This window comes from Stylophora pistillata, chromosome 9, assembly GCF_964205215.1.
Source record: "Stylophora pistillata chromosome 9, jaStyPist1.2, whole genome shotgun sequence".
NCBI classification, from domain to species: domain Eukaryota; kingdom Metazoa; phylum Cnidaria; class Anthozoa; order Scleractinia; family Pocilloporidae; genus Stylophora; species Stylophora pistillata.
This window is the reverse complement of record NC_142527.1, coordinates 9,554,596-9,579,660: the sequence shown is the minus strand read 5'-3', so window position 1 is coordinate 9,579,660 and position 25,065 is coordinate 9,554,596. Positions and strand designations below refer to the sequence as shown.

Here is a 25,065-nt window from a genome sequence, read left to right as displayed (position 1 = left end):
CTCGGAACAACGTGCTTGTTGAGATATTCAGGACATAGTTACGTAGTTTGTTTTCAATTCATAACACAGGAGTCGCTCATCTTTTCAGAAATAACAAATCATCTGCAAGATTACCTTACGGTCAACTATTTTTATACTCAACCTTACTCATCTGATATATCCACTTAAGAAGCATAGGATAAATTGCAGGTACTATGTACCTTCATCATCTATGAAATTTTGGGTTTTGGTCAAGGATGAAGTTTTATCGTCATTTGCATATTGGTAATATAATGTACGGATGATGAGAGTAAAACTGAGGATTATGGCAACGGGAAAATGATTATGAAGATGATGGTGATAATAAAAGTGAAAATGAATAATCAGGTGAGTTCGAGATATAATTTAAGCCTATCTTAATTTATGTTTCTTGTGACAAGATCATTTTAACAAAATAAAACCACTACCTTGATTTTCTTGCTCTTTATTACACGAGCTGTCAGGAAACATACAATTGCACCACAGATGATGAAGAACAATGTGCCTGTAGCCACGAAATATCTCGCTTTCCTAAAGATCTTCACTCTGTATTCAGTAATATGGGCATCGCCAAGGTCGATTTGGTGTAAAGGCAATGCGAACAGGATCACAATCAAAATACAGATGAACCAGATGAGAAACACACAGACTAAGGCTTTTGTCTTCGTCTTCCAGGCGAGATACCTCAAACCTAGAGAAATGGCCAGACACATGTTTGTCATCATGGAGAGCATGGAGACAAGTTTCAACATCAAAAAGGGGCGATTGAGACTACAATTAATGACTGCCAGGGTCCATCCTCTAAACCAACTGGCCTTCCATACGATGCCAACCATGAAGAGCGTCGAGTTAGTAGCTGCGCTGAGAACATCCACGAGAGCAAGATTAGCGACGAGTATATTCTGCACTGTTCGTAGCGATTTAAATCGAGCAATGACAGCAAGAACCAAACCATTGACTAGCACAGAAACCAATGCAAGAAGACTTGCTGACACAGTGATAAGAACATCGGTCAAAAATGAATCTGCTGGGTGCATTTTGACTGACCTGCAACCTACGTAGAATGTACGTACGATGCCATATGGTGACGAGATTTTACGCTCACTGCAAAATGAACATGTGCAATTATCTAAAGAAACTTCATCTCCTGTTAGAATAATTAAAGTAAAAAAGAACAGGAACTGCTTCAATAATTAGCTGATCTCTTCTGGATCGTTTTTTCCTTCAACGCCTTTCTCACCGAAGCTTATTTAGTGATATATTTCATTCACATCTAATGCTTATATCTTTACTAACATTTTATTACCAATATTGTAGTCACTCTTATTAATTTCAACTCAATAGGCCGAAACACAAAACAAAACGAAAAACGTCTTTGGTCTTGTCTAATTATTTTGATAATTTATCCTAAACAAATTTTTGCACAAAGATGACGAGTGCCTCTCACGTAAAGATGAGTGAGCCTAGAAGTAACTTTATCTCAGCCGAGATATCAATAATGATATCAATAATTATTTTGAAATTTGAAAATCGAAAGTTTTCAAATTTTTAATGGCGTAGCGCAAAGAATACTTCCTCGCATTAAAAGACGACGAACGCCTCCTACGTAATGATGAGTAATGACGGGTAATGATAAGTGATCCTGGAAGTAACTTCATCTTATGCCAAGATATCAATAATGAACGCGCGTATTTTTATTTTGAAATTTGAAAAACGAAAGTTTTCAAATTTTTTAATGGCGTAGCGCAATGAACACTTCCTCACATTAAAAGACAACGAATGCCTCCCAAGTAATGATGAGTGATCCTAGAAGTAACTTTCTTCCGAGCCAAGATATTAATAATGAATGCTCGTATTTTTATTTTGAATTTGAAAAATAAAAGTTTTCAATTTTTTACAATCTCGAATCATTATTTAGGCGCAGACAGCATTTCATATTACGTCTCTTTTAGAAAAGAGAACTATGAAAAAAAAAAGGTTTTTAATGGCATAGCGCAGTCAACACTTCCTCGGTTTGATAACAAAAGGCACTTTCTGTTAATAACATGAGAATATTACTTTGCTCATTAACTCGGTGATTTAAAAAAAAATCTTAAGCAATTTTGTGCTGTAAAAGAAAGTTACTAACTACAAACCAACGTTTTTGCTTCAATCTGGCCATCAAACCCGAATGAATATAATCGGTCCATTTCGGCAGCCATGGTAACTAAATCACAACGTTAAAAACAAATCAAAAAGCTGTGATTCCAGCGACCGTTTGTGATTGGGGTAACGTACTTAACAATGGCACAGAATTTGCTAAATAAACTACAAAAAAATCACTTCCACTCGATAAATAACATCTATTCATTGTCCAAAGGAAGAATGCAGTGAATGGAGCGAGACCATCGGGTGTAATGCACAATTCTAAGACCTCATTTGATCTTTCCTCTCAAAAAAAGGAAGCAACTGAAATCAACAAACAGGCTCTTTCCGCTTTTTACGTCCTAGGATTACAAAAAGCGTTTATGAAGGTTTCCCGCGTCACTACTATCTCCTAGAAATCCACACTAGGCTGGGCCGCATATTTTTAAGAAACCAAAATGCCTGTTTGTCCACCAAGTCTTAGACTTAATCCGTAATTTTCTCCTCAAATTCACTCAGATGAAGTTTTGTGGCCGTATATTGACTTTGTGAAGAAGATATAATATACACCAGACACCATCACTTCCCTTTTATTTCGAACCTGCTGAAATACTAAGAAGCACATGCAGTTTTTGTCGCAAGCATTATCTCCTGAGAGATCTTAGCGCTTCGACAAATTTCTACAAACACTGTTTACACATCTGTACACATATTGAGAAAATATATATCCTATTAGTTATTGTTTGGTTTTAATGCTGATTTTCACTTCGAATCCAGGCTGAATGTTGAATTTTATGACTGACTTTTCTGAAGAAAACGACCAAAATTTCGCCACAAAACATCTAAGCAGATGCATTGACAGAGGGTTCCCTATACTTTTAACGTGAAGCGTGATTGGGCGATTGGTTTTTCTTGTGAATCGTGATTTGACTTTTTTTTTAATTCGTGATTGAAGATGAGATCTTTTTATGTCCGCGTGAACGAATTTGTTTTATTTAAACGTGACCCGTGCACTAAGAGTTGAGTTAAACGTGATTCGTGAACCATTATGTTTTGCGTGATGAATTTCCGGCTACTTTGTTGTTTTGGAAATGTATGTATCGTTCTCGAACGGCTGTGGTTAGGTTCTGATTGGGATTTTCACAGGAGTTGGACTTGATATGGATCGATAAAAGTCATATAACAGACCACTTATGGTTCTTACACAAAAAAAATAAGACATCACGCTATCTTTCGTCGCGTAAGACTTGTCAAGACTAAAACTTGAAAAGTAGAAATGTTAATTCAACATGATTGTCTCGAATTTTGCGTGGACGTGAAAGAGTTTTGGATATTGTAAGTGATACAAGAAAAGGCCAAATACTTTACGTGACTGTATTTTGCAAATGGGTATAGGGAACCTGTCACTGTCATTAACCTCATCATCTTTGACGATTCAGACAACCACAATCCCAAAGGCCGTATAATCCTTTCTCAGTCCTTCGACTTCCATGAGTGACCAAGAGAGAATTTCTCCTTACAATATCAATAGAATATAAAGCAGCAAGTGATGAGAATAAAGAAAAATGTCAAATAGGGAATTATTAGTTGTTCCAGCTCCAAATTCTCTGAACTTATATCATAAGAATTGTATGGCAGACTAATAAGTTATTGGGAGCGAAAGAACTCAGTTATTGATCGCATTCAAGCTCATTAGGTAAAAGGCAAAGCTGTATTCCTAACAAAATGAAGTGAGGGCAACATTTAACGGAACTAGAAAAGACTGGTAATCCTGGTTATTAAAAAATCATTTAACTTGTAATTTTCAAAGAATGACCTATGGTCAAAAACTCCATAGTGCAGTTTGAAACTGAAACACTAAAAGGCCATATGTCCTTGGAATTCCGTAACATGTCAAGTATCAGACAAGTAGTGCTCACAATATAAGGGGTCAAATTACCTACAACTATACCTTACTTAGATAGCTATTTGTGCCATCCTTATGCAAAATTTTGTCTAAAAAAACTTATAAGCGGAGCTCGCCACGAGCGCAGCGAAGTCCTATACTCATGAAAGTACGGCAGTGATCATCATATATGCCAAGACGCCTAAAAATGTACGCAATAGCGCAACGCCAGCAATGTATGTATTGATCACTAGTGTCCCTTATTTGGAAATAATCTGGCCACTGAAACTATTATCCGATTATCTGTTTAATTTTCGAGTTTCGCGAAACAAACGATTCGTGTGTAATCATGGCCAGATGTATGAAAATTCACTGATTTCCATCTTAATCGTCAAGCCCGTATGCAACCGTCTACGCAAATGTAAAACTCTCCATAAGGCATCCAAGGAAATTCTGCCTTAGTTAAAACTAAAAAAAACTCGCAAGATATCTTAGATATAACTAATTAGTTTTGCATTGCGTTATGTTTAATAATATTTGCATTTTCTCGGTTCGCAGTAGCAATGTATTAGCGATTTTCAAGATTATAGCGGTGTTACGATGTGGAAGAAGGATATAACGGGATTGGTTATGCTCCTCGAACGATAAGGACGCCATTATGGTTGTTAAAAGCTGTTACGAAAATGTTACAAAACTTAGGACGTTGATGGGTTAGGATACATTTAACATAAAATACGTCATTATGATCGTGTCTTCATACGTAACCTTTACCTTCCCGCCTTGACAACAAGATAGTCACAGACAAAACCAAATCAGTAAGAATGATTATTTTTGAGTTTGTCAACCGTAATTAGTGTTTCCATTAAAACAAGCCTGAGCGATCAGAATGTTGTGTCGCTGGTAAAAAACCAAGTTTAAGCTTAGTCCTCAAAGGCTGGGTTCAATAACAGATGGTAAAATATCAGGAACATTCTTTATCTTGAAGTCTAGAAGCATCTGACCAAGAGCTTTTCCCTGCAAATGAAAAAAAAAAAACAAACAAAACAAAACAAAAAATCAAAACAAAACAAAACTCGTCCTCTCGTAACAATTCAGGATAATACCCAGCGAGCACTTTGACACGAGTTCTTAGCAATTGATCCTTTAGCTTAAATTGTTCAACCATGGTTCAACAATGATGGACGATATGATACTTTACAAAATGCAAACCCGGAATTCGAGAAATACAGAGTAAAAGTAAAGAGATTAACTGACAGAAGAGCCGTTCAAAGGGCACAGCTGAGTTTCGTTACACAAGAAGTAACAGATGCCGAGGGTTTTTGGTCACAAGACCTGCTTTACTTGCTGCACATATGTGTTGTGCGTCCCAAGCCTCCTCACCTGTGGGTCGCTTCGTAATGATGCCACCCCGCCGCCTCCTAAAGCATTTTCTAAGACAAAGTTAAATGCGTTGATCCCTGGAAGTTCATATCTGCAATAAGAAAATGCAGGTTTATTTACATGTGACTTTGCAATTTGTAAGGAAGGCATAGGACGAATAATACATTCTGCGTACAGATGTAACTTAATCAACAATGAATTAAGCATAAAACCAAGTTTCCACACAATGTAATCCACCTACATCAGCTTCCCATTCCTTAACTCTTGTTTGTTGGGGCATTATACAAAACCAAAGCATTACCGTAACAGAGATTTTTCTTGCAATGTCAGAATAAGTTGTCTTGCGCCTCTTTTAGGTCAATTGAAATTAAGTGAGATATCCCAAATGCAATCAATACTATTAAGTGTCGCAGCACCTTGAAAAGAGCTTTTCAGTGACAAACAAAATCTTCGAGATGTTCCATGATCAATACAAGGGACTTACATTGTATCTCCCAACACTGGTTCCTCGATTTGTTTTGGTAAAAGCCTCGCCGGTTGCGAGGAAACTGGATTTTATTCTAACATTCCACAGAGTCGCTCTTAAATAAAAAAATTGCTCTTCCAGCAATTAGTCAACTTTCCACGAAAAGTGTTATGTCCATCTATCCATGGTCGTACTCCAAGTGCAAACTTGTCGTAACAGAAGCTACTAGTATCTTGCAGATAAACAATTTTCAAAGTCGTCTTTGTTAAACATAAGCTTTTCTATGTGGAATTTGTCCAAGCTAGTTTTTTGTGACAACTAACCCCAAACATCAGATGCCCTTTTCTTGGTTGGATGTATAAATAAAACCTGTGCCTAAGTGCAAAGACAACAAATTTTCCTATTTCCTTTCCTTATAATTTCCCCCTCATGCTCACCTTTTAACTTTACAATGCACTTCCTCTGGAGGAGTAGGAAACAAGTGCCTAAAATACTTCTCGACACTTTCCTCGGTCAGTGCCGCTCGTATGAAGGGAACATAGGAAGGGTGGCGAGCAATTACACCTGAAAAAGATTCAATAGGTTTCAAAACAGAAAGCTTTCCAGGCGCGTAGCGTCCTATACGCATATACGCACGTGCGTACTTGAAGTGACCAGAAAATTTTGAAAACAATGTTGTGTTTGCGCCAAGTTTGCTCAAAATAAGGGCGAGACGCTTTGTTCTTTGCTTGCATTCAAACAACTATTTCGAACAAGAAATAAAGAACGCGGTATTTTTCGCTCGGTTTACTTAGGCTTCTAGATCATATGTAATTGTGCGTACTTGAAAAAATGACCACGCTACGCGCCTGCTTTCCACAATGTTCATGTTTCTAACTCCATTTTATATTTTTCGGGCTTTGCATGTTTGAAAGAGTTGCAAAATTCCGCGACCAATGAGATTAAAGAGTAGAAATTAAGTTCCCGGTACAATTTGATGAAACTCTCAATTTAGAAGAAGAAATAAACGAGTTGGCGCAATAGGGATATACACTTTACCTATATTGACGTTGTTTCCTTTATCACCACTCCTCGTCAGTGCTAAAGAGCTAAGTGGAAATGTACAACGGCCCTTAAGCATTCCTTTAGGGGATGGACACAAAAACAGTGTTATGACTGCGCCAACTTCATATTTCGATAGCAGACTAATAGTAATTCCATCATTCGTCTAACCACATGATCTATACACGGAAAATAAATCCACTCTAAATGAAATCCAGTTTTCACTGGATCGTAAGCGACGCAGTCGTAGGCAGCATTTATATTTCTCTTTCGATTCCGTTTTGTTTGGTTTTCACCAGATCGAATCGCTTTATGATTTTGATAACGAATCCGACTCCGTCGAAAGTGATAATCCGCGTTTAAATTCAAATAATTTCTCAAACTTACGAATTTTTGGCATCGCATCATGTGATGGTAACTCTCTGTCATGTTCTGTCTCTGGCTCTTCTTGTACTGAGGGAGACACTGTTTCCACATGCTCACCATTCATAAAGATATCAACCTGAAGCATATGAATGTAAATCAAATCTGAAAAGATCAATTCTTAGAGCAATTGTCGACGATTTCTTTGATGTTTCTTTGTATTACATCATTGAAATCCTAGTCATCCTTGCTATCTGATTGGCTCTCAGCAATGCGATTTATTCACGAATCGCACAATTTTTGTTCTATATCGAATCTTTTTCCTAGCCAATGAGAAGTCAACGCTAAAACAAAACAAACAGTCACATTCTAGAGTTGTTTAAAATTACCCCTCAAATTGCAGGAAAACCGAGACAAAAAAAGTCAGTTGGAATCGTTCACTTTGGTCATTTTGTTGTTCCACTTTCCGTCCTTTATTTGTCCAGTTCTACAGTGCAATACCGTGGCATATTTTGCGCGTTTCGATGCCCTTTTAAGGTAAAATGGCGTGATTGTGGAAAACTACTTTCCTACCTTAACCTTGTCTTTAGGATACAAGAAAGAATACAGTCTCAGCAACGGAGAGCTAAACAAGAAAAAAGAATTTTTTCGTGGACAGGTCGAAGACAAAACAAAACATTTGTAGAATCGGATGTAGCTAAAAAAAAAAAAAAATTAAATCTTACGCTCTAGGTCTTCCTCCAACGATGGCAGTCAATCCAGGGGCTATAAAAGAATAAGATTGTTGAAAAAGAAAAAGCTAAGTAGGAGTTAATCAGCATACAAAGTACTTTCTTGGGATGCAAACGGTTACAGAACAAATTCTTTAAGGCCCAGCATAAGTGAATTAGGTTCGACTTACGTCCATATTAATTTCCAATTTTTTGGGATAGTTTTGCATACAAGTGCAGCAACTACGATGAATACTGAAAGTTAAGCTCTACTTGGGTTTTCCCTCTTCCATATTTTCTAAACTAAACCTAGTAATTGGTGTTGCAATGTTGACAGCGAAGATACTCAAACTCACCCATACTAGTTCCAGCAGAAGCAACTTCCAACGCAAACAATTCCACGGCCTTCTTCTGCTGGTGGTGAACTGCCAGCCATAAAACCGCTTCCCTGGGATTCTTCGATAAAAAAAAAAAAAAAAAAACAGTGTGAAATTGTCAATTCGTTTCAAAATTGTGCTGCGAGTTTGCTGCTTCTTCTGGTAGTTTTATTCAAATTGAAGTTTCTGTAAGCAGAAAACCTGCGCAAGGACAAGACACCTTCATAACTTATGCTGGTCGCTTGGATAAACGTGCATTTTTAGGCAGAGAGATCATACATTTATGTGAGTTTTTGTGTACACTCCTATCACCCCACTCAGATGTACTCGCCTAACTCCCTTTCCAGACCAGCCCAAATTGTTTCTCTTAGATTCACATAGGTTATTTTGCATGCCTCAAGACTTTCCAAAAATGTGTCTTACACCATTTCTATTACGTACCGCTGTCATGATCCCTGGAAAGGCATGTTTTCCATAGGTCTCCTCTGAGCCCAAAACCTGACACATAATTGTGTATGGCAGTAATGAAGGTGTTGTTCAAATATATTGACTAAAAACAGAACTTAAACGACACAGCAACATGTGATATCGATGTCACAGCAGCCCAAATTTAGCACTCTTACCTGAATATGAGTTCGTGTGTAGTCACCCAGCTTTAATTGTTCAAACATTCTTCTTGTCCTTTGAAAATTTTGCAAAAGCAATTAGATAGTGATGATTTCCAGATGAAGCACGAGGGTCATTAAGCGCTTTTGATTGACCGTCGTAAAAAACCAAAACCAAAGAAATTACAACGGCCAATCAGAAGAAAGGAAAATACTCTAAGAGCCAATGAGAGCTTAAATAAAAAAAAAGGCAAACCGCCTGAAGCGCGGGAAAACGTGGGCGTCCAGGCCGTGATTGGTTTTGCATTTGATTGGTCAAGAGAATGGTACAAGTTTTCTGGACCAATCACAGAACGAAGTAAAGCAAAACCAATGCAATCCCGGAATACTTGAAACTCAGTTGAAAATTTTTCTAAGAGGAAACAATCATTTATATAAAGACATTGAACGTGATAAATCTTTTGCATCATGCATACTTTCCTAAGGCAAATCATATTCATGTATAAGTCAAAAGGAGATAGTTTGCAGACAAAACTAGTGACTCAAATTACTAGGGTCAGGTTGTTCAAAACAAGATAATCTTTAGCCCAGTAAGCTAACAATGCAGTAGGATACCGTCTCGACTCAGTGGCCGTCAACAAATCCTTACCGTTTCAAGAGGGCTTCGCCAGTTTTCTTAGCTTTAAGTGAAGCAAACGGCCCTCCAACAGGGCAAACAGCGGTGGCACGAAAACCGTCTGTATACGTTGCACACACCTGTTACAAAACATAAATTATGGACATTTGCCCGAGACAAAATTAAAAAAAACCCGGAATGGAGAAAAGACACCAAGACTACCCAATATTAAAGGGAACTGGGTCAGTGGCAAATTGCTCACAATTTCTGCAATTTTATTTGTGACGTCAAAGACTTCTTTGTTTAACAAATATCATGATGGGTTTTAAAAATGAGGAGTTGTTACTTTACCCACGTCGGGCTTCTACGACTCATTGGTCCTCATTGGAAGAAACCATACGCTGTATAAAAAATAATTTGGTTTCATCAACTGAGTTGATAAATAAACGTACATTGGCCACAATGTATAAAGAGTTCTTAAATCTTTATGGTGTCCAATTTACATTTATTTATCAACTCAGTTGATAAAACCAAATTACAGTACTGCTCAAAAGTAGGTTGACAGTATTGACTCGAAACTCAATCCTTGAAATCAAGGCTTGAGGATCAAGGCTTGAGGATCGACAATCAAGAATCAAGAATCATGGATTAAAAATCAAGGCACTTGTAGAACTTTTTGGGGATCACATCCATAGTTTTGAGGTGACGATTTCATTCTCACATGCATGAAAATAGCTATGGACAAAGCACTTGAAACTTACTCCTTTTATTTCACTAACTCAAAAATACCTTGTACGAATCTGAGGCTGGTTTGCCAACTGCACCCTGAACAAGAACTGCTCCACCATCATAACCTAATCCAGAAGGAAAGTTCAATTACTTCAACTCCTAATTGGCTCTTTCCATCCAAACATTTCAGAAATTTCTTCCATTTCATTCACAGCAAAAAGCAGTCAAACAAACTGGAAACAATCATCACAGACAACTAATTGCTCCACCAGAAATTGAGCAAATCACCTACTTATAATTGGTTGGAATGTAACAAGTCAAAACATATTTTGTTAAATAAATGCTAGAGAGGTAGACAAAGGGATTTACCCTCAAGCACATGGAAATAAAAATAGGACATGATGTATCTTCAAGACAATGAGCTCCATAAATTAACAAATCTGAAGGGTACAATGCACACTTGCAGAGGGACATCAATGTTGACCAGGGAAAAATTCTACCAATGAAAATTGTGAACTACATTGTATCCCTAAAGTAACCAATGTAATATGTAGATTTGTCTAGTATACAGCAAACATTAAAAACAAGGTTAGTCTAGAAATGAATCAGCAGGGGATATTGAGATTCTGCATCTACATCACTCACCAATTAGTCCTTGAAGTCTGACTTGCGTAAAGTCACAAGTCACATCTGGGAGAATGTATTGGGCTGGGTCTCCAAGCTCATAAACCAGCTGGTGGAAAAAGAAAAAGAGATTTCCTACTTAAACCCCATGGCATCCCAAGATATGATTGTCACTTCTCCCCTCTAGCTGTTAAATATTTCCTTGTAACTGGTTATAAGAATACTGGTGTTAGATCTACCTGATTAGTTTGAGTATTCTCATTACCTGTTTGCTGGATAATCTATGGATATTATAAGAAGTTACATGTTGATCACTACTGGGATTAGGCACAAACTAGAGCATTTGGAAATCTTGGCAAATCTTAAATAGTAATAATAATTAATAATAATAATAATAATAATAATAATAATGCAGGATAATAATCAGGATGCAGTGCGCTGGCCCAGAGCAAGTATCTCTCTAGACATGATGCAGCACTGAAGGTACTGTTTTACCAACTGTTGTATGATGAGGGATTTATAGACAAGATACCACCCTGGTACTCACCCGAAAAGCCGAAGCCCATGTATGAGTCAGAGAATGTTAAAGCTTATTGGGATGTCCCTATATATGCTGATCAACAAGAGGTCAGATGCAATAGGGTGGATGCACGCATTGTAAATCATATGTGCAAGAGAGTTGTGACGCTGGAAATGAGCTGCCCGTGGGTTAACAATCGGACAAGAAAGGATGAAGAGAAGACACTGAAGTACAGACCCCTTCACTGGGAACTAAGGCAGCAGTTCCCAGGTTACGGGGTGAAGCAATATAACATCATTGTGGATGCCCTTGGGGGGTGGTCACGGGAGCTGGATGTCATGATGCACAAGCTGGTGGGAGGCAGAAGCACAGACGTACTGCGAAAGATGCAGAGGGCAGTGCTCTCGGGCACGCTGAATATTGCCCGGACTTTCAAGGTGGCAGTTTGACTTCCTGTTAGAAGGAGGACCGTAGACACAACGGAAAAGCTTTTTAGGATTCGTTAATGTACATTTATTTTTTTACTCCATGGCTCACAGGTTACGGTTTTCGCCCTGTGCTACCTGATTAGAATGTAGCATTCAGTTGATTTCTCTGCGACATAATAATAATAATAATAATAATAATAATAATAACAAGACAGAAACATTGCACTGAAGGAAACTGAAAAAAAAAAGCAAGTACAAAGACCTAGAACTAGAAATACAGAGAATGTGGCATATTATGAAAACCATAGTGATCCCTGTGGTTGTTGGTCCGCTTGGTACAGTGAAGAAGGGTATGGTAGAAAACAACAAGAAAGGATCAGAGAGAGCTACTATGACAGAGATTCAAAAGATCTGCATGCTGGGATCGGCGCAAATCCTTATAAAGGTGTTCAGTGTATGAACAGAATGATTGACTAAAGTGACTGACGCTCCAGGTGCACAGTTTGCGCCTGGCTGATACACAAAAAGAACACCAGCAAAGACTGTGATAAAGGAGAGGATAATAATAATAATAATAATAACGATTAAGACAACAAAAAATCTTCCTCTAACCTGTTCAGCTACAGTAGCTGGAGAAACCAAGCCACCAGTTTTGGGAGGCTTTGAAATAATAAACTTCCCATCTGCAGCACACTCAGCTATGGGATAACCAATAATGTCCCTAAAGAAATATAGTTAACCCACTCAGATTGGTACACAGGATGTACACAAAATGAAGTGTACAGGAATTATGTAAAATGATAAAAAAAATATTCGTGAGCCTCTGTAAAGATAAATTGGTCTACCACAGGCCATTCTCCAGATACAAATGTAATAGACTATGAAAACAATTAAGTTCCACTGACTGGCAGTTCCTTTACCAGGTCCTTGGCTGAATTACAAATAGGAAACTCTCTGTTTCTTATAAGTAAGAAATGGGCAGAGGAAAAAAGTTAATCCCACACAAATTTTTTTTCTTGTTATACATTAAATCTCAAAAGCAGTGAAAAAAAAAGACCGATGAAAACCACACACTAGCTTTTTAGCAGACAATTTGAGAGACTTCAGGTTCAGAGTTCACCTTTTGACCCCTAAGAGGGACTCACATCTAATTTCTCCTGACTCAGTGTATCACCCCTGGATCTGATATTATGGGCACGAGAATAAAAGAAAATGATCATCAACTTAACAAGCTCTTGATTGTTAAACAAATTCTCTTTGTCAGCATCTTAGGAAATGTATAGAGAACAGTATGGAGAATATGCCTACTGATATTAGGGTGTAAAGGGTTGAGATTAACCAATTGAGCTAACCGCCTTCTGGTTAGCTCAATTGGTTGGAGTGCTGGATTGTGCTGTGCGGGAGGTGGAGGAATCGAGCCCCAGCCAGACCAATACTCCTGGTCTTAAAATAAGTGAGGAGAATTTGCTACCTTTCTATAATATCAAGAAATGGATAGATATTCTAGTCTTCTTGGATAAGGACGAATAAACTGTATAGGCCCCGTCTCCTGCAGGGTTAGGGGTAGGAGATGTTAATTTCCCACGCACGAGATTACTGTGTGGTGGATGTCCTCCCCTGGGGTGGGATGGGAGGGAAGGTGAGATCGTTACAAGGACTGAAGCGGCTGCCAGAGGCGCCTGATAATGCTGACATCCGATCTCAACCTTATCATTGTAAATAGACACGTTTGTTGTTTAGAGTGCTTAAGACTTTCTCAGATTAAAAGTTTCTACTCAGTACGTGATACAATCAGCAAATGATGAAAGAGACAATTAGTAAAAGATAAAGACAAATGTTCAGACAAAAATAAGCTATCCAAATATAGTTACTGCTGCGACAATCCCAAGAAAAAATAAAATATCAAAACCCAATTTTTACAAAATTCACCATATAAATGTAATTTATAGGTTGAAGTACTTGCCAGTTATGCACAGTCTGCCAGTCAGTGAAGATTCCTCCGGTGCACTGGGCCCCACACTCAATTAAATGACCCACCAAACTAAAAGTTATTAGAATTAGTAAATATATAATATGAACTATTTGCTGGGCAGGAGGCCCTCTTATATATGGGAAAAAACTGTGCCTGAAGTCTTAGGGTCTTTCAGCCAAAGGCTGAAGTCTAACTATGACATTTTTGCTTTTCTACCATCACTGCAAATGGCATGGAAAAAATTCCAAACTGTTGACCATATTATAAAGAGTCAGACCAGCTCTGAGCATGTGATTAGCTAATCAGATTTGACAATTCAAGATTCTGGCCCTCTGAGTGCGTCAGGAAAAAATCGTATGCATTGTCATTATCTAAAACTTAACACCTTAGTCAAGCAAAATATTATGAGAATTCAAAGCCAATAAGGCTGGCTCTCCATTCACACCAAAACTTAAACAGGTTTTAAACATGGTTAAATTATTTTTTTCATTTAGTGTAAGTACAAGTTCCTTAAAATGTAGACTTCAAGTGTATCACATTGAAAATACAATTTAGCGTAACTTGAATCCTATGGGAAATTCAGTTTTTCAGGATTCTGTTTCTGATTTCCATTCAGCTAATCCAATTTAATTAAACATATATTGCTGAGTAGGTGTGAATTCTGTCTTGGTTGCAAGTATATTGAACCTCATGCTAAATTCATCCTTCATAACCAGATCATATATAAATAATAATTTAAGTTTATAGTCATACATCATTTTCATAGATCTAACCTTCCAGATGCGAGTAAATCATAATCATTTGGCTTCCATCCAAACTACAAAAGATGATACTGATTTTATTTGGAGGGATCAGGGCTTGATGCTAATGGTAGCCCACTAGCCATAGACTAGGAAAAATTCAGTTTTGGCTGGTGGTTTTCAATTTCCACAAGGCAGTTTGGCTAGTAAACAAACTGAAATTGTTGTAACATCTCAGTTGTCATCTGAGCCACTTGGCTAGTAAGTTGAAAAGTTAGTGTCAGGCCTTGGGGATGTTGTGATGCAATACATTCTAAATACAGTAGAACCCCCACTAACTCAAACTCCCAAGGGAAACAAAAAATGGTTCAAGTTAGTGGGAGTTCAAGTTAGCTGATAGTAAATGACTGAAAAAAATGTGGTCAGGAGAAATCAGATCCTGTTTGAATTAGCACAGTTCTACTGTAGCATTGTCAACACAATAACAAGCACGCAATTTTGTGATCAAGTAAAGAGAACAAAATAAGCAAAATTTATGGATTTGTACCAAAAACTTAAGATTAATTCATTCACCTTAGCAATGTAAAATTCATATTTTTAGCTGAACTTTTATATTCACACAAGATACACATTTGATAAGCCAGGGATGTACCTCATAGATAAGAGGTCCAAGAGCCAAAGCACTGTCAACACATCGTCCAGTCACAACTACATCGGCACCAAGCTCCAAAGCCCTGGCAATGGGAAGGGCTCTACAAATTAAACAAAGAGGGAAATTAAAATGGCTTTTTCCAAGGACAAGAAAAAATTAATGTACTAATAATGTCAGTTAGTTAAACATAATTATAATATTATTTATTAATAATAATTGTATTTCACTTTGGCAAGGGGGGCTCCATGACTTTACCCTTTGATGCTTTTTAAAAGAGTGACCAGCATCTACTTTCTCCTTACAATATCACCCCTGAATCACACATAAAGGTCACAAGAATAAAGGAAATGATCATTATTGATAGCACTGTATGCAACCTTTGATCCTTCAGGGTAAATAGCATCAAATTCTTTCTTACGATTTCCCCCCTGAATCGCACATTAAGGTCACGAGAGTAAAGGAAACGACCATCAACTAAACAAGCTGAAACTCAAATTCTCCTTTTCAGCACCGAAGGAAGTGTATAGAGAACAGTATGGACAATATGTATGCTGCTGTGGAACATCATTTATGAATCTTTCATGTAAGTATACTTGTTATGCTTGTAGCTAACTCTCAGGACTGCTCAGACTTTGCTTGCTAATTTATAATTTATTATTAGTCTGTTAGAACAAGCTTAATCATATACTTATATCAAGGCTGTACTCTAGGAAAAATTGAAGTGAGCCCAGTGCTCTGAAACTGTGAAATCCAGGGTGCTCAGCATATGCTTTTTATAAAAAAAACTAAGATTCCTGAGTCGCCCAAGAGCAAAAGTAAGACGCCAGGGGCCACCGGGCGCCACTAGACCACAGCCCTGTTATATCAGTTCTACTTATTTCTAGGACTTCTACATACAAGAATGCTGTTTCTTCACTGATAATAGTGATGAGGGCCTTATACGGGTCACAACATCTTACAAATATGAGTAGCCACTATTTCTTACCCTATATACGCATTCATGCTGACAACACTGCCTGGGAAGTCTTGACCACTTGTCATCTCTTTAATGCCAGTCTGCCTTATTTGTTCAATGTCCCCCATAAGATCATCTCCAGTGACCACGGCAACTTTCAAGTCAGTTACACCTTTTTCTTTTGCAGCAGCAATCAAAGCTTTGGCACACTCATGTGGATTGATTCCGCCTGCATTGCTAACCAAACGAATACCTGTACGTCAAATAAGAAATCTGAATTGTGACCTTGTTCAAGGCTTCATTTTGAGAAAAATAGACAGTCTGAGACTGAGTATGGCTTCTGGTATTGCACAATTTTTATAGCATTGAAAAAAAAATAAAGGCTTTTATGATGAAACTAATAGGTAGTGTTATAAATATAATTAATAATTTAAAGAGATTAATTAAAAATTTAAAGAAGCTAGCTCAAAAGCCTCATAGTTCCCCTATCCACTTGGGTTCCAACAACGATTGCTTATTCTTCTTTTAATTTTGCCTGTTAATTATTAATAGAATATCCAGTTGTTGAGCCATATGAAGTCTTTCATTCTATACCATTCAATATAAGTGTGATCATTGTTTGACAATGTTGGTACCTGGTCACTCATACCAATCAATATAAGCGTGATCATTGTTTGACAATGTTGGTACCTGGTCACTCATACCAATCAATATAAGCGTGATCATTGTTTGACAATGTTGGTACCTGGTCACTCATACCAATCAATATAAGTGTGATCATTGTTTGACAATGTTGGTACCTGGTCACTCATACCAATCAATATAAGCGTGATCATTGTTTGACAATGTTGCTACCTGGTCACTCATACCAATCAATATAAGTGTGATCATTGTTTGACAATGTTGGTACCTAGTCACTCACACCTTTTTCTTTGATTTTTTTGATAAGTGGTGTTATCACAGCAAGTATGAAGTCAGGTGCATACCCCATGGTCTGAAAAAAAAAAATCATCGCTTCCATTCTTTATTATTTACTGGTATACAGTTAAAAAGAATAAAACCGTAATGTATTTAGTATGGGCCCCCTGTGCCTGTATGACCACAAGGTCTTCTGGATCCACATGGAATAAAAAATTAGTGAGCCATCTTGCCTGGCGAAATCAAATCTGTGTTGTTTACTGGGGTTTCGGGTTGAATATACTGCAAAAACAAAACCTGCGTATAAGATATACCTACCTACCTGTCCCCTAACTTAACACTAATCCTAACTTGTTATCAGTTGACTGTTAAGTTGTTGGGTTTGGGGGAAGGGGGTTGGCAAGCAGTTGCTCAGATACTGAAATCAATCCCAAGAAATCAACAGTATCCCCCCCATACACAGGGAACACAGAGGAATTAAATTTATCATACACATTGTAAGTATATTGTAAAAATAGTACTCTAAGATTATATTCATCTATTGCAATTTTTAGTTGGTTTAAATTTTGTTACCCCTTGTTTTAGAGCATGTTTGTGAATGATAATCCAAGTACCAGTAAAATAAAGAATAGTGCATTTAAAATCATGGATGAAACTAAACAAGAACATATACAGTGAGCTTACCGGAGTTCTTCTCTTAGCTTCAGTAAGAAGAGACATTGTGATTTCCGACAAGTAATCAGACACAAGATAATCTATATTACCCTCAGAAACAAGCAGGGGTGCTACAGAGAAAATGAAAAAATACTGTAAGTAAAATTACTAGCCAAGGATGATGTGCAATCTAGATTAGATTTTAAGCACGTCCTATCCATGTGATGGCTTTGTCTCCAATGTTTCTGAATCAAATTGTAATAACTGATAGAAGTCAAGGATCTCTTGCAATACCAGAGCTGTGATTTAGACAGAGGCAAGAACACCCCTCAGTATTCTCAGACTCCTTACGGGTGTTACGAAAACAAAGACCCTCAAAAACCAAGACCTAAGACCTAAGACCTAAGATCTGGTCTTCGTTTTCATAGTACGAAAAGGAAGACCACCGGTCTTAGTTTTTGTAGTACAAAAAGGAATGAAGACTCTGTAAGCAGAAAAATGCTGAAATTACAAGTTAAACACACATTAACCCTTTCACTTCCATGAGTGACCAAGACAGAATTTATCCTCACAATGCCAATGCAAAATCAAGAAGACCAATGATGAGAATAAAGACAAATATCCACCCGTGGATTATTAGTTGATCAGATACCAAGTTCTCATAAGGAATATCATAAGAATTCTATCACAGACAGTAGAGAGAATTACTAATAAGATCAGCAACAACGCTTAGTAATAAAATATAATACATAACACTTCATACATTTCTTCCCATTGTTATACTGACAGTAATACTGGCCCATCTTGTCTGTTCTGTTTTGCTATGCGAGCCAATTTGGTGTTGATATTCTCAGGGTTTCCTCGGGTAAACTTACCATGCATATCATTCTGGAACAGGAGGCAGAATTCGAACGCTAGCCTTTGATTTATAGGTAGCATTGCATGACAGAATAACAAAGAACGCATTCTGTTCAGAAAATGACTCTTGGGTTCTGTCGATAAATATTCTATGTCTACTGAAGGCATAGATTATTTATTGAAGACCCCTCGTCTTTGTTTTCATGGTAACAGAAAACGAAGACCCCAGGTCTTCATTTTCGTACTACGAAAATGAAGACTCATTCAAAAAGCCTGAATAAAGCCTGCTTAACCTTAGTGAGGCCCTAAAATATTTCGATTGCTCCTTCGACGGGGATGTCTGTTCCAAACTTGGATTCATTGCATAGAAAAACAAATCCAAGTGCCGAAAGCAGTTGTGGCTGAAGAAAGAACAAGAAAAACCACACGGAACTGTCTTAACATATCAAAAGCTGAAATAACAATTACTAGAGCTCAGGGTACGTCTACAATCATACTTTCAAAGCATTTTCTGCCTTTAATAAAGGGTCTTCATTTTCGTACTATGAAAATGAAGACCCTGCATTAGCCAAAAGAATTGCCTACTTTTTCACAAGAATTTTCCAGCAGAGAAGGCTTAACGACCGTCAGAATCTATTTTAGCTATGAAATACAGTAGACAGATTATTTATTGACAGAACCCAAGAGTCATTTCCTGTACAGAACACGTTCTTTGTTATTCTGTCACGCAATGCTAACTATAAATCAAAGGCAGCTAGCATTCGAATTCTGCCTGTCGTTCCAGAATAATAATTTTTATGTGTGGTAAGTTTACCCGAGGAAACCCTCGAGAATATCAACACCAAATTGGCTCGCATAGCAAGACAGAACAGACAAGACAGGCCAGTAGTACTAGCAGTATAATAATAGGAAGAAACGCATGAAGTGTTATGTATTATATTACTAAGTGTTGTTGCTGTTTAATGTGTGTTTAACTTGTAATTTCTATGGTTTTCTGTTTACAAGGTCTTCATTTTCATACTACAAAAACTAAGACACGGGTCTTAGGCCTTAGGTCTTCATTTTTGAAGGTCTTCGTTTTCGTAACACCCGACTCCTTACTTATTCAGAGAAGGAGTGTCGGGGCATGCAAAAGAGATGCAAGAATCTGAAGGGTCTTCTGTGAGCACAGCCCTCAGTTTAGCCACTTACAGTAAAACTTAAACGTTCATATTCCTTAGGAAAGAACTTAATTCTTCCCAGACCTTTGTGGTGTACCTGGCTAATGATCACTTTGTTTGTATGTTTAATTGACCCAGTTGTTTCTTTACCACCCTTTGGCTATCTTCGAGCCCACAAGGGCTTCTCGAATAGTATGGCAAGGGCAGGGGATAATTATACTTCTCTAGTAACAAACTACTACTCAAAATTTATGAAGCAAGCTGTATGGTTCTCAATAAACAAACAGCAAGACCCTAGTAAAATATCACCTCTCGCACAAGCAAACTCAGTAAGTAATAATGATTTGTTACATCAATGTTTACTCAAGCAATCTACCATCTCGTTACACCAACTCCCACCAAAAAAACATTACCACAAGTAGGCAAAAGCAGAATAAAATTTGTAGCAAGAAAAAGCTGGGCATACTTGCGTAGACTCTCACGCAGACGCCGTGCTTCTGCCGCGCCGTGCTTTTGTCGAACTTAATTTCAGAATTGAGTTCGACACGGCAGGAGCACGACGTCTGATCACAAACTGGTGGTTTTTTTTTTTTTTACCTGCCGTAATTGAATCTCCCCAAAATCCAGAAGCACAGCCTATACGAACTGTCTTTCCTTGCAAAGGGTTAGACATAAACCTTTTCTGTTGCCATCTTGGAGAACGTACCGAAGCCAGAACAACAGGGTAACATTTCTCCCGCGATAGGGCGCCATAAATATTCGTTATAATGCTACTGCCTCTCAAAGACCGAGCTAAAACAGCCATTTTTAAGTGTATTTTATAAATAGTATTCGAACAAAACTACATAATCGTGAGAAAAATGATCTAAAGAAGCTAAAGGTCAAAATCGACTAGAGGTCCAACATCTTGGATTGTGAAGGCATGGCTACATTTCAAATAGGCGAGGATACAAAGCTGACCTTGCGCAAAGGAAAGGAAGACAATTTTCACCAAAATGGCCGAAGCCGAGGGTATGGAAGTCGATTCTCCAGCAGTTCCATCGACATCTTCGGGTTCCAACAAGAAAAGATTCGAAGTCAAAAAAGTGAATAAATTTCCTGATTCTTATTTTTAGTCTAATTGGTTTCTGTGAACATTTTGTAGGTTAAAACTGATGCTTTCTTTCTTTCTTTCTATCTCTTTTAGTGGAATGCTGTTGCTCTATGGGCTTGGGGTACGTTTGACAGTTTTTTCTACGAAAATCCTAAGAATCGATTTAATTGTTGCTCAGAAAAAAATCTTGTTTAATTTTTCAGATATTGTGGTCGATAACTGTGCCATCTGTAGAAACCACATTATGGATTTATGTAAGTCGCAGTGAAACACCTACAATTAAAACGATTATGTAGTTTATTGTAATTGTTGTTGAATGCTAATAATCAGTCTGTCAGGATAATTTTAAGGGCACAACTTGTGTCTTTTATTCTTTTATTGATTGTTTTCTATCTATATTCAGTCGAACACTTTAAATACCTTGACTGCATTTGTCATGGTTCCGAAGAATTTAGATGCAACTGTGCCAAAATGGCAATTTTGACCGCTTTACTACAGCAGTATTAATGCAAGAAGATTACTCTTTGTATAATCGACACAGTTTTTTGTATTTTTTTTCTCTAGATGATTGTTTAAATAAGTAAGGGAAAGAGTACCATATAACCCCATACATTAATTATGCATTCCACTTCTCTGTCTTTCACAACAAAACTTTAAAAACAAAGTCTACCAGTCTGAATGTATAATTAATGTATGGGGTTATATGGTACTCTTGCCTAAGTAAGGGCAACACAGTCTAGCTATTGAATGGCAAGCTATAAGGACCCAGAAAATTAAGGTTGAGATACTTTGAAGGTACAATTTATGATATGCTGTACCTGTATTAATTAGCAACATTGCTTGGACTTGTGCCCCCATGCTGACATGTTGATTGCCTTCATTCGCTTATGTTTCAGGTATAGAATGCCAAGCAAACCAGGCTTCTGCTACTAGTGAAGAGTGCACAGTTGCTTGGGGTGTTTGTAATGTAAGTGCAGTGATGCACACTGTGTACATTGTATTGCACTTGTATTCACCCACTAACAAAATAATGGTAAACACCACAGTGTACACTATTGAGTTATGCACGTGGGAAGTTATTAAGCATGAAAAAATTGTAAGAGTTGCATGAGGCAATAGCTGAGAGCTATTCTAGCTTCTTGAGTGCTTAGCAAACTTCCCAAGTGCATCCATAACTCAATAGTGTACACTGTGGCGTTTACCATTTGTTTTATAACATAACAGATACATTGTAGCAAAAGAGTTTTCTTTTATTTAACAAATCTTACATGACCAGAAAAAACAAGTGCACATGAAAAACTAGTCTTTGCATTTGCTCACGTCAGCAGCAGACACCCATGGGCATGTGATGGACACTGAATTGACTGATCAGAGCATGTGCTTTACTTTGGTTTGTTATAATCACCTAGGGGGAATGATGGGGTGACCACTCAATACCGATTAACCAATTAATGCAAGTTCCACGGGATACAGTCATAATAAGAAACAATATAAAACACTATTGTTTGAAGACCTGTACAGGAATACCTTTGGTGCTCAAAAAGGTCTCTTCCAAGATTTTTTTCACAAATGTTGTCTTCCTATCTATAGCAAATGCCTCCTTTCACCTTAAAGTACGCAGTCTCCTTACATTTGATTGGGTTTAATTTCATGAAATGGCCTTGTGAGGATCAATTACAGTGAACATTTCTGTCGTGGGCAGCCAAAATCTTAGCTATCATAGCTGGCTCTCTTGTCATAGAACTCCTTCCTTAACAGCACTCACCTCTACAAGACAAAAACTTCCTTATTCCAATATTTGATGCATACACCTAGAGCTTGTCTAGAGGTTTAATCCCAAGAATGGTTTTGAAGCTGACTTCAATCACAAAATGATGAAATAGGGTGCAGAAAACAAGACCCAAAAAATAACCAAGGCACCTGTGCCATTTTAATCTGCTTCTTGAAATTTTTCTGCAGCATGCTTTCCACTTCCACTGTATCTCCCGTTGGTTAAAGACTCGTCAAGTCTGTCCACTGGACAACAGGGAGTGGGAATTCCAAAAGTGAGTAAACTGAAATAAAATCCTTTTTTCTTTTATGATGTCATTTAAGTCTTTTCTGGGATGCTTATACTCTGCTAAGATGAAAGGGAAGATCTCATCAGTAACTCTCCCTACTCTTTGCCATAAAATTCATATGATGTTAGTTTGGAGAATTTGGTCTTGGAATCAACTAGGAATACCCTAATTGATATTTTTCTTTATTCTCAGTACTTTTCTGCTTGATATTGTATTGATATTGTAAGGAGAAATTCTGTCTTGGTCACTCATGGGAGTTAAAGGATTAAGTGGTAGTTTCTTGTCACGATGAATCGTGGAACTAATTCAGTGATGTTGTGCCTGTGGTTGCATTGAAGCCTTAAATGAAGTTGGCCTCGGTGTTAGAAAAAAACTTTCAAAGGCAAAAAAATCTGAAATTATTCAACGAATTTTATTCCCCGCTCAACAAACATGGATCTATGTTTTAAAAGCACTTAACTTTATTTCATCCTTTAGCCCTTTAGCTCCCAAAAGTGATTAACATGTAACTTCTCCCTATAATATCCATACATTATCCAGCAAACTGGTAATGAGAATACTCAAACTAATCAGGTGGAAGTTGTCCTCACAGTTTCTTCGTTCATCCTCACAGTTTTTTCTGTTAGTTCCCAGAGTCAACTGCTCTACATTTGGGGGTCGTGCTTTCACCCACGCTGCACCAGTTCTATGGAACTCTTTACCGCTGACTAAGATCTAGTAGCTGTATTTTTGTGTTTAAAAAAAGACTGTAGACTTTTCTTTTTAAAAAGGCTTTTAATTTGTGACTTTTGGTCTATTTGATATAATTATATTCTTATTGTACAGCGCTTTTGAATATTGACCTATAGTTGAAGCACTCTATAAACATATTATTATTATTATTATTATTACTATTACTATTATTAACACCGAATTTTTGTAACTTATTAATAAGGAAATGTTTAGCAAACAGAGGTGAGAATTAGCAATCTGATCTTGAGCATTCCTTGTGATTTCAATACATCATTCAGCCAACAGTTGATGAGAAAAGATGGGTTTATCAGCAGGAAGGTGTTATCTTGATATAACACCAAAGTCTCCTAACTGATTTACAAGGAATGAAAAGCAATCAGAAGGGAGAGTTATTCATCCAGTCATTATTAAAGTACTGTAAAAAAAAAAAAACAGATAAGCTGCACCCACAGATAAGCCGTACCCCAAATTTAGCAGCTCAAATTTTTGAAAAAAGAGTTTTTTGAGGGAAATCAATAGAAATCCAAAGTCAAGTCTTGAGAAGTCTTCTTCATCCACTGCTCATTGAACATAAACTCATCATTAACATTGCAACAGAAAATACTTCAGTGTTACCCACAATTTTAGCACTTTAGTATAATGAACATCGTTTCTACCAACTTTGGCATCTGATTGGTCTTTTTCTGGTATTTGTTAACAGGAATTTCTCATTCAACACAGTTTTTCTATAGATTTTTGCATTACAACAAGAATGTGAGCAGAACATTTGAAGCTTAGTAACCAAGCATTAGACCAGACGCGAAAATGGACATTCACGACACCTTTTTCGAATGTTCCCGCAGATAAGCCGCACCCCCAATTTCTAGCGACGATTTTTGGAAAAAAAGTGCAGCTTATCCGTGGGCTTTTATGGTACTTATTTTGTTAATTCTTTGAAACAAAAATGAAGTTATTTGCTTTGTTCTTGTGTTTTTAGGTATGGTCGGTAAAGGTGGAGCTGCCTCCTCTGTTACTGGTGGCCTTGCTGCCTTGCAAGAAGCTTTCAACTTTTTGTAAAAAGTTACCAGGACAATTTTTTTTTGAAACTTGTAAAAATGAATCTAATTTCTGCTAGGTTTGTTTTTCATTGTGTCCCTTTTCAGTTATCAAAATAAAACCTTTTCTCTTTAACACTTTCTTGTTTGTTACATTATTGAATGGTTCTTAATTCGCTGGAAAGAGGTTTTGTCTCTCTTGGTGTGAAAGTACACTTGAAGTACCTTCATTTTCTACTTCCTACAACAACAGATTTCAGTAACATTGTCCTCAGTACATAATGAGTTAGAGTATAAAAAAATTAGAGATTCTCCCAAAAAGACAGGATTCTTACTGCAATCAAAATGTGT

At 37.4% G+C, this 25,065-nt stretch overlaps 2 protein-coding genes across 2 annotated transcripts; one reads left to right on the top strand and one right to left on the bottom strand.

Moving 5' to 3' along the window:
* Nucleotides 1-2,716: 2,716 nt before the first annotated feature.
* On the bottom strand, nucleotides 2,717-20,728 carry LOC111341614 (uncharacterized). The gene is made up of 21 exons (XM_022948602.2): nucleotides 20,393-20,728; nucleotides 17,808-17,908; nucleotides 17,130-17,199; nucleotides 16,236-16,458; nucleotides 15,251-15,350; nucleotides 14,632-14,675; nucleotides 13,850-13,927; nucleotides 12,499-12,607; nucleotides 10,960-11,047; nucleotides 10,375-10,439; nucleotides 9,619-9,725; nucleotides 8,988-9,045; nucleotides 8,806-8,862; nucleotides 8,344-8,443; nucleotides 8,003-8,042; nucleotides 7,851-7,902; nucleotides 7,302-7,416; nucleotides 6,912-6,995; nucleotides 6,311-6,437; nucleotides 5,408-5,498; nucleotides 2,717-5,041 (listed from the first exon to the last, which is right to left on the bottom strand). Exons 1-21 carry the CDS (start codon nucleotides 20,598-20,600, stop codon nucleotides 4,955-4,957), a joined length of 2,004 nt encoding a protein of 667 aa, XP_022804337.2. The 5' UTR covers nucleotides 20,601-20,728; the 3' UTR covers nucleotides 2,717-4,954.
* Nucleotide 20,729: 1 nt separating this feature from the next.
* On the top strand, nucleotides 20,730-24,850 carry LOC111341613 (E3 ubiquitin-protein ligase RBX1). The gene is made up of 6 exons (XM_022948601.2): nucleotides 20,730-20,880; nucleotides 20,982-21,009; nucleotides 21,092-21,142; nucleotides 21,785-21,855; nucleotides 22,848-22,933; nucleotides 24,657-24,850. The coding sequence occupies exons 1-6, from the start codon at nucleotides 20,791-20,793 to the stop codon at nucleotides 24,667-24,669; spliced, it is 339 nt and encodes a 112-aa protein (XP_022804336.1). The 5' UTR covers nucleotides 20,730-20,790; the 3' UTR covers nucleotides 24,670-24,850.
* The last annotated feature ends 215 nt before the right edge of the window (nucleotides 24,851-25,065 follow it).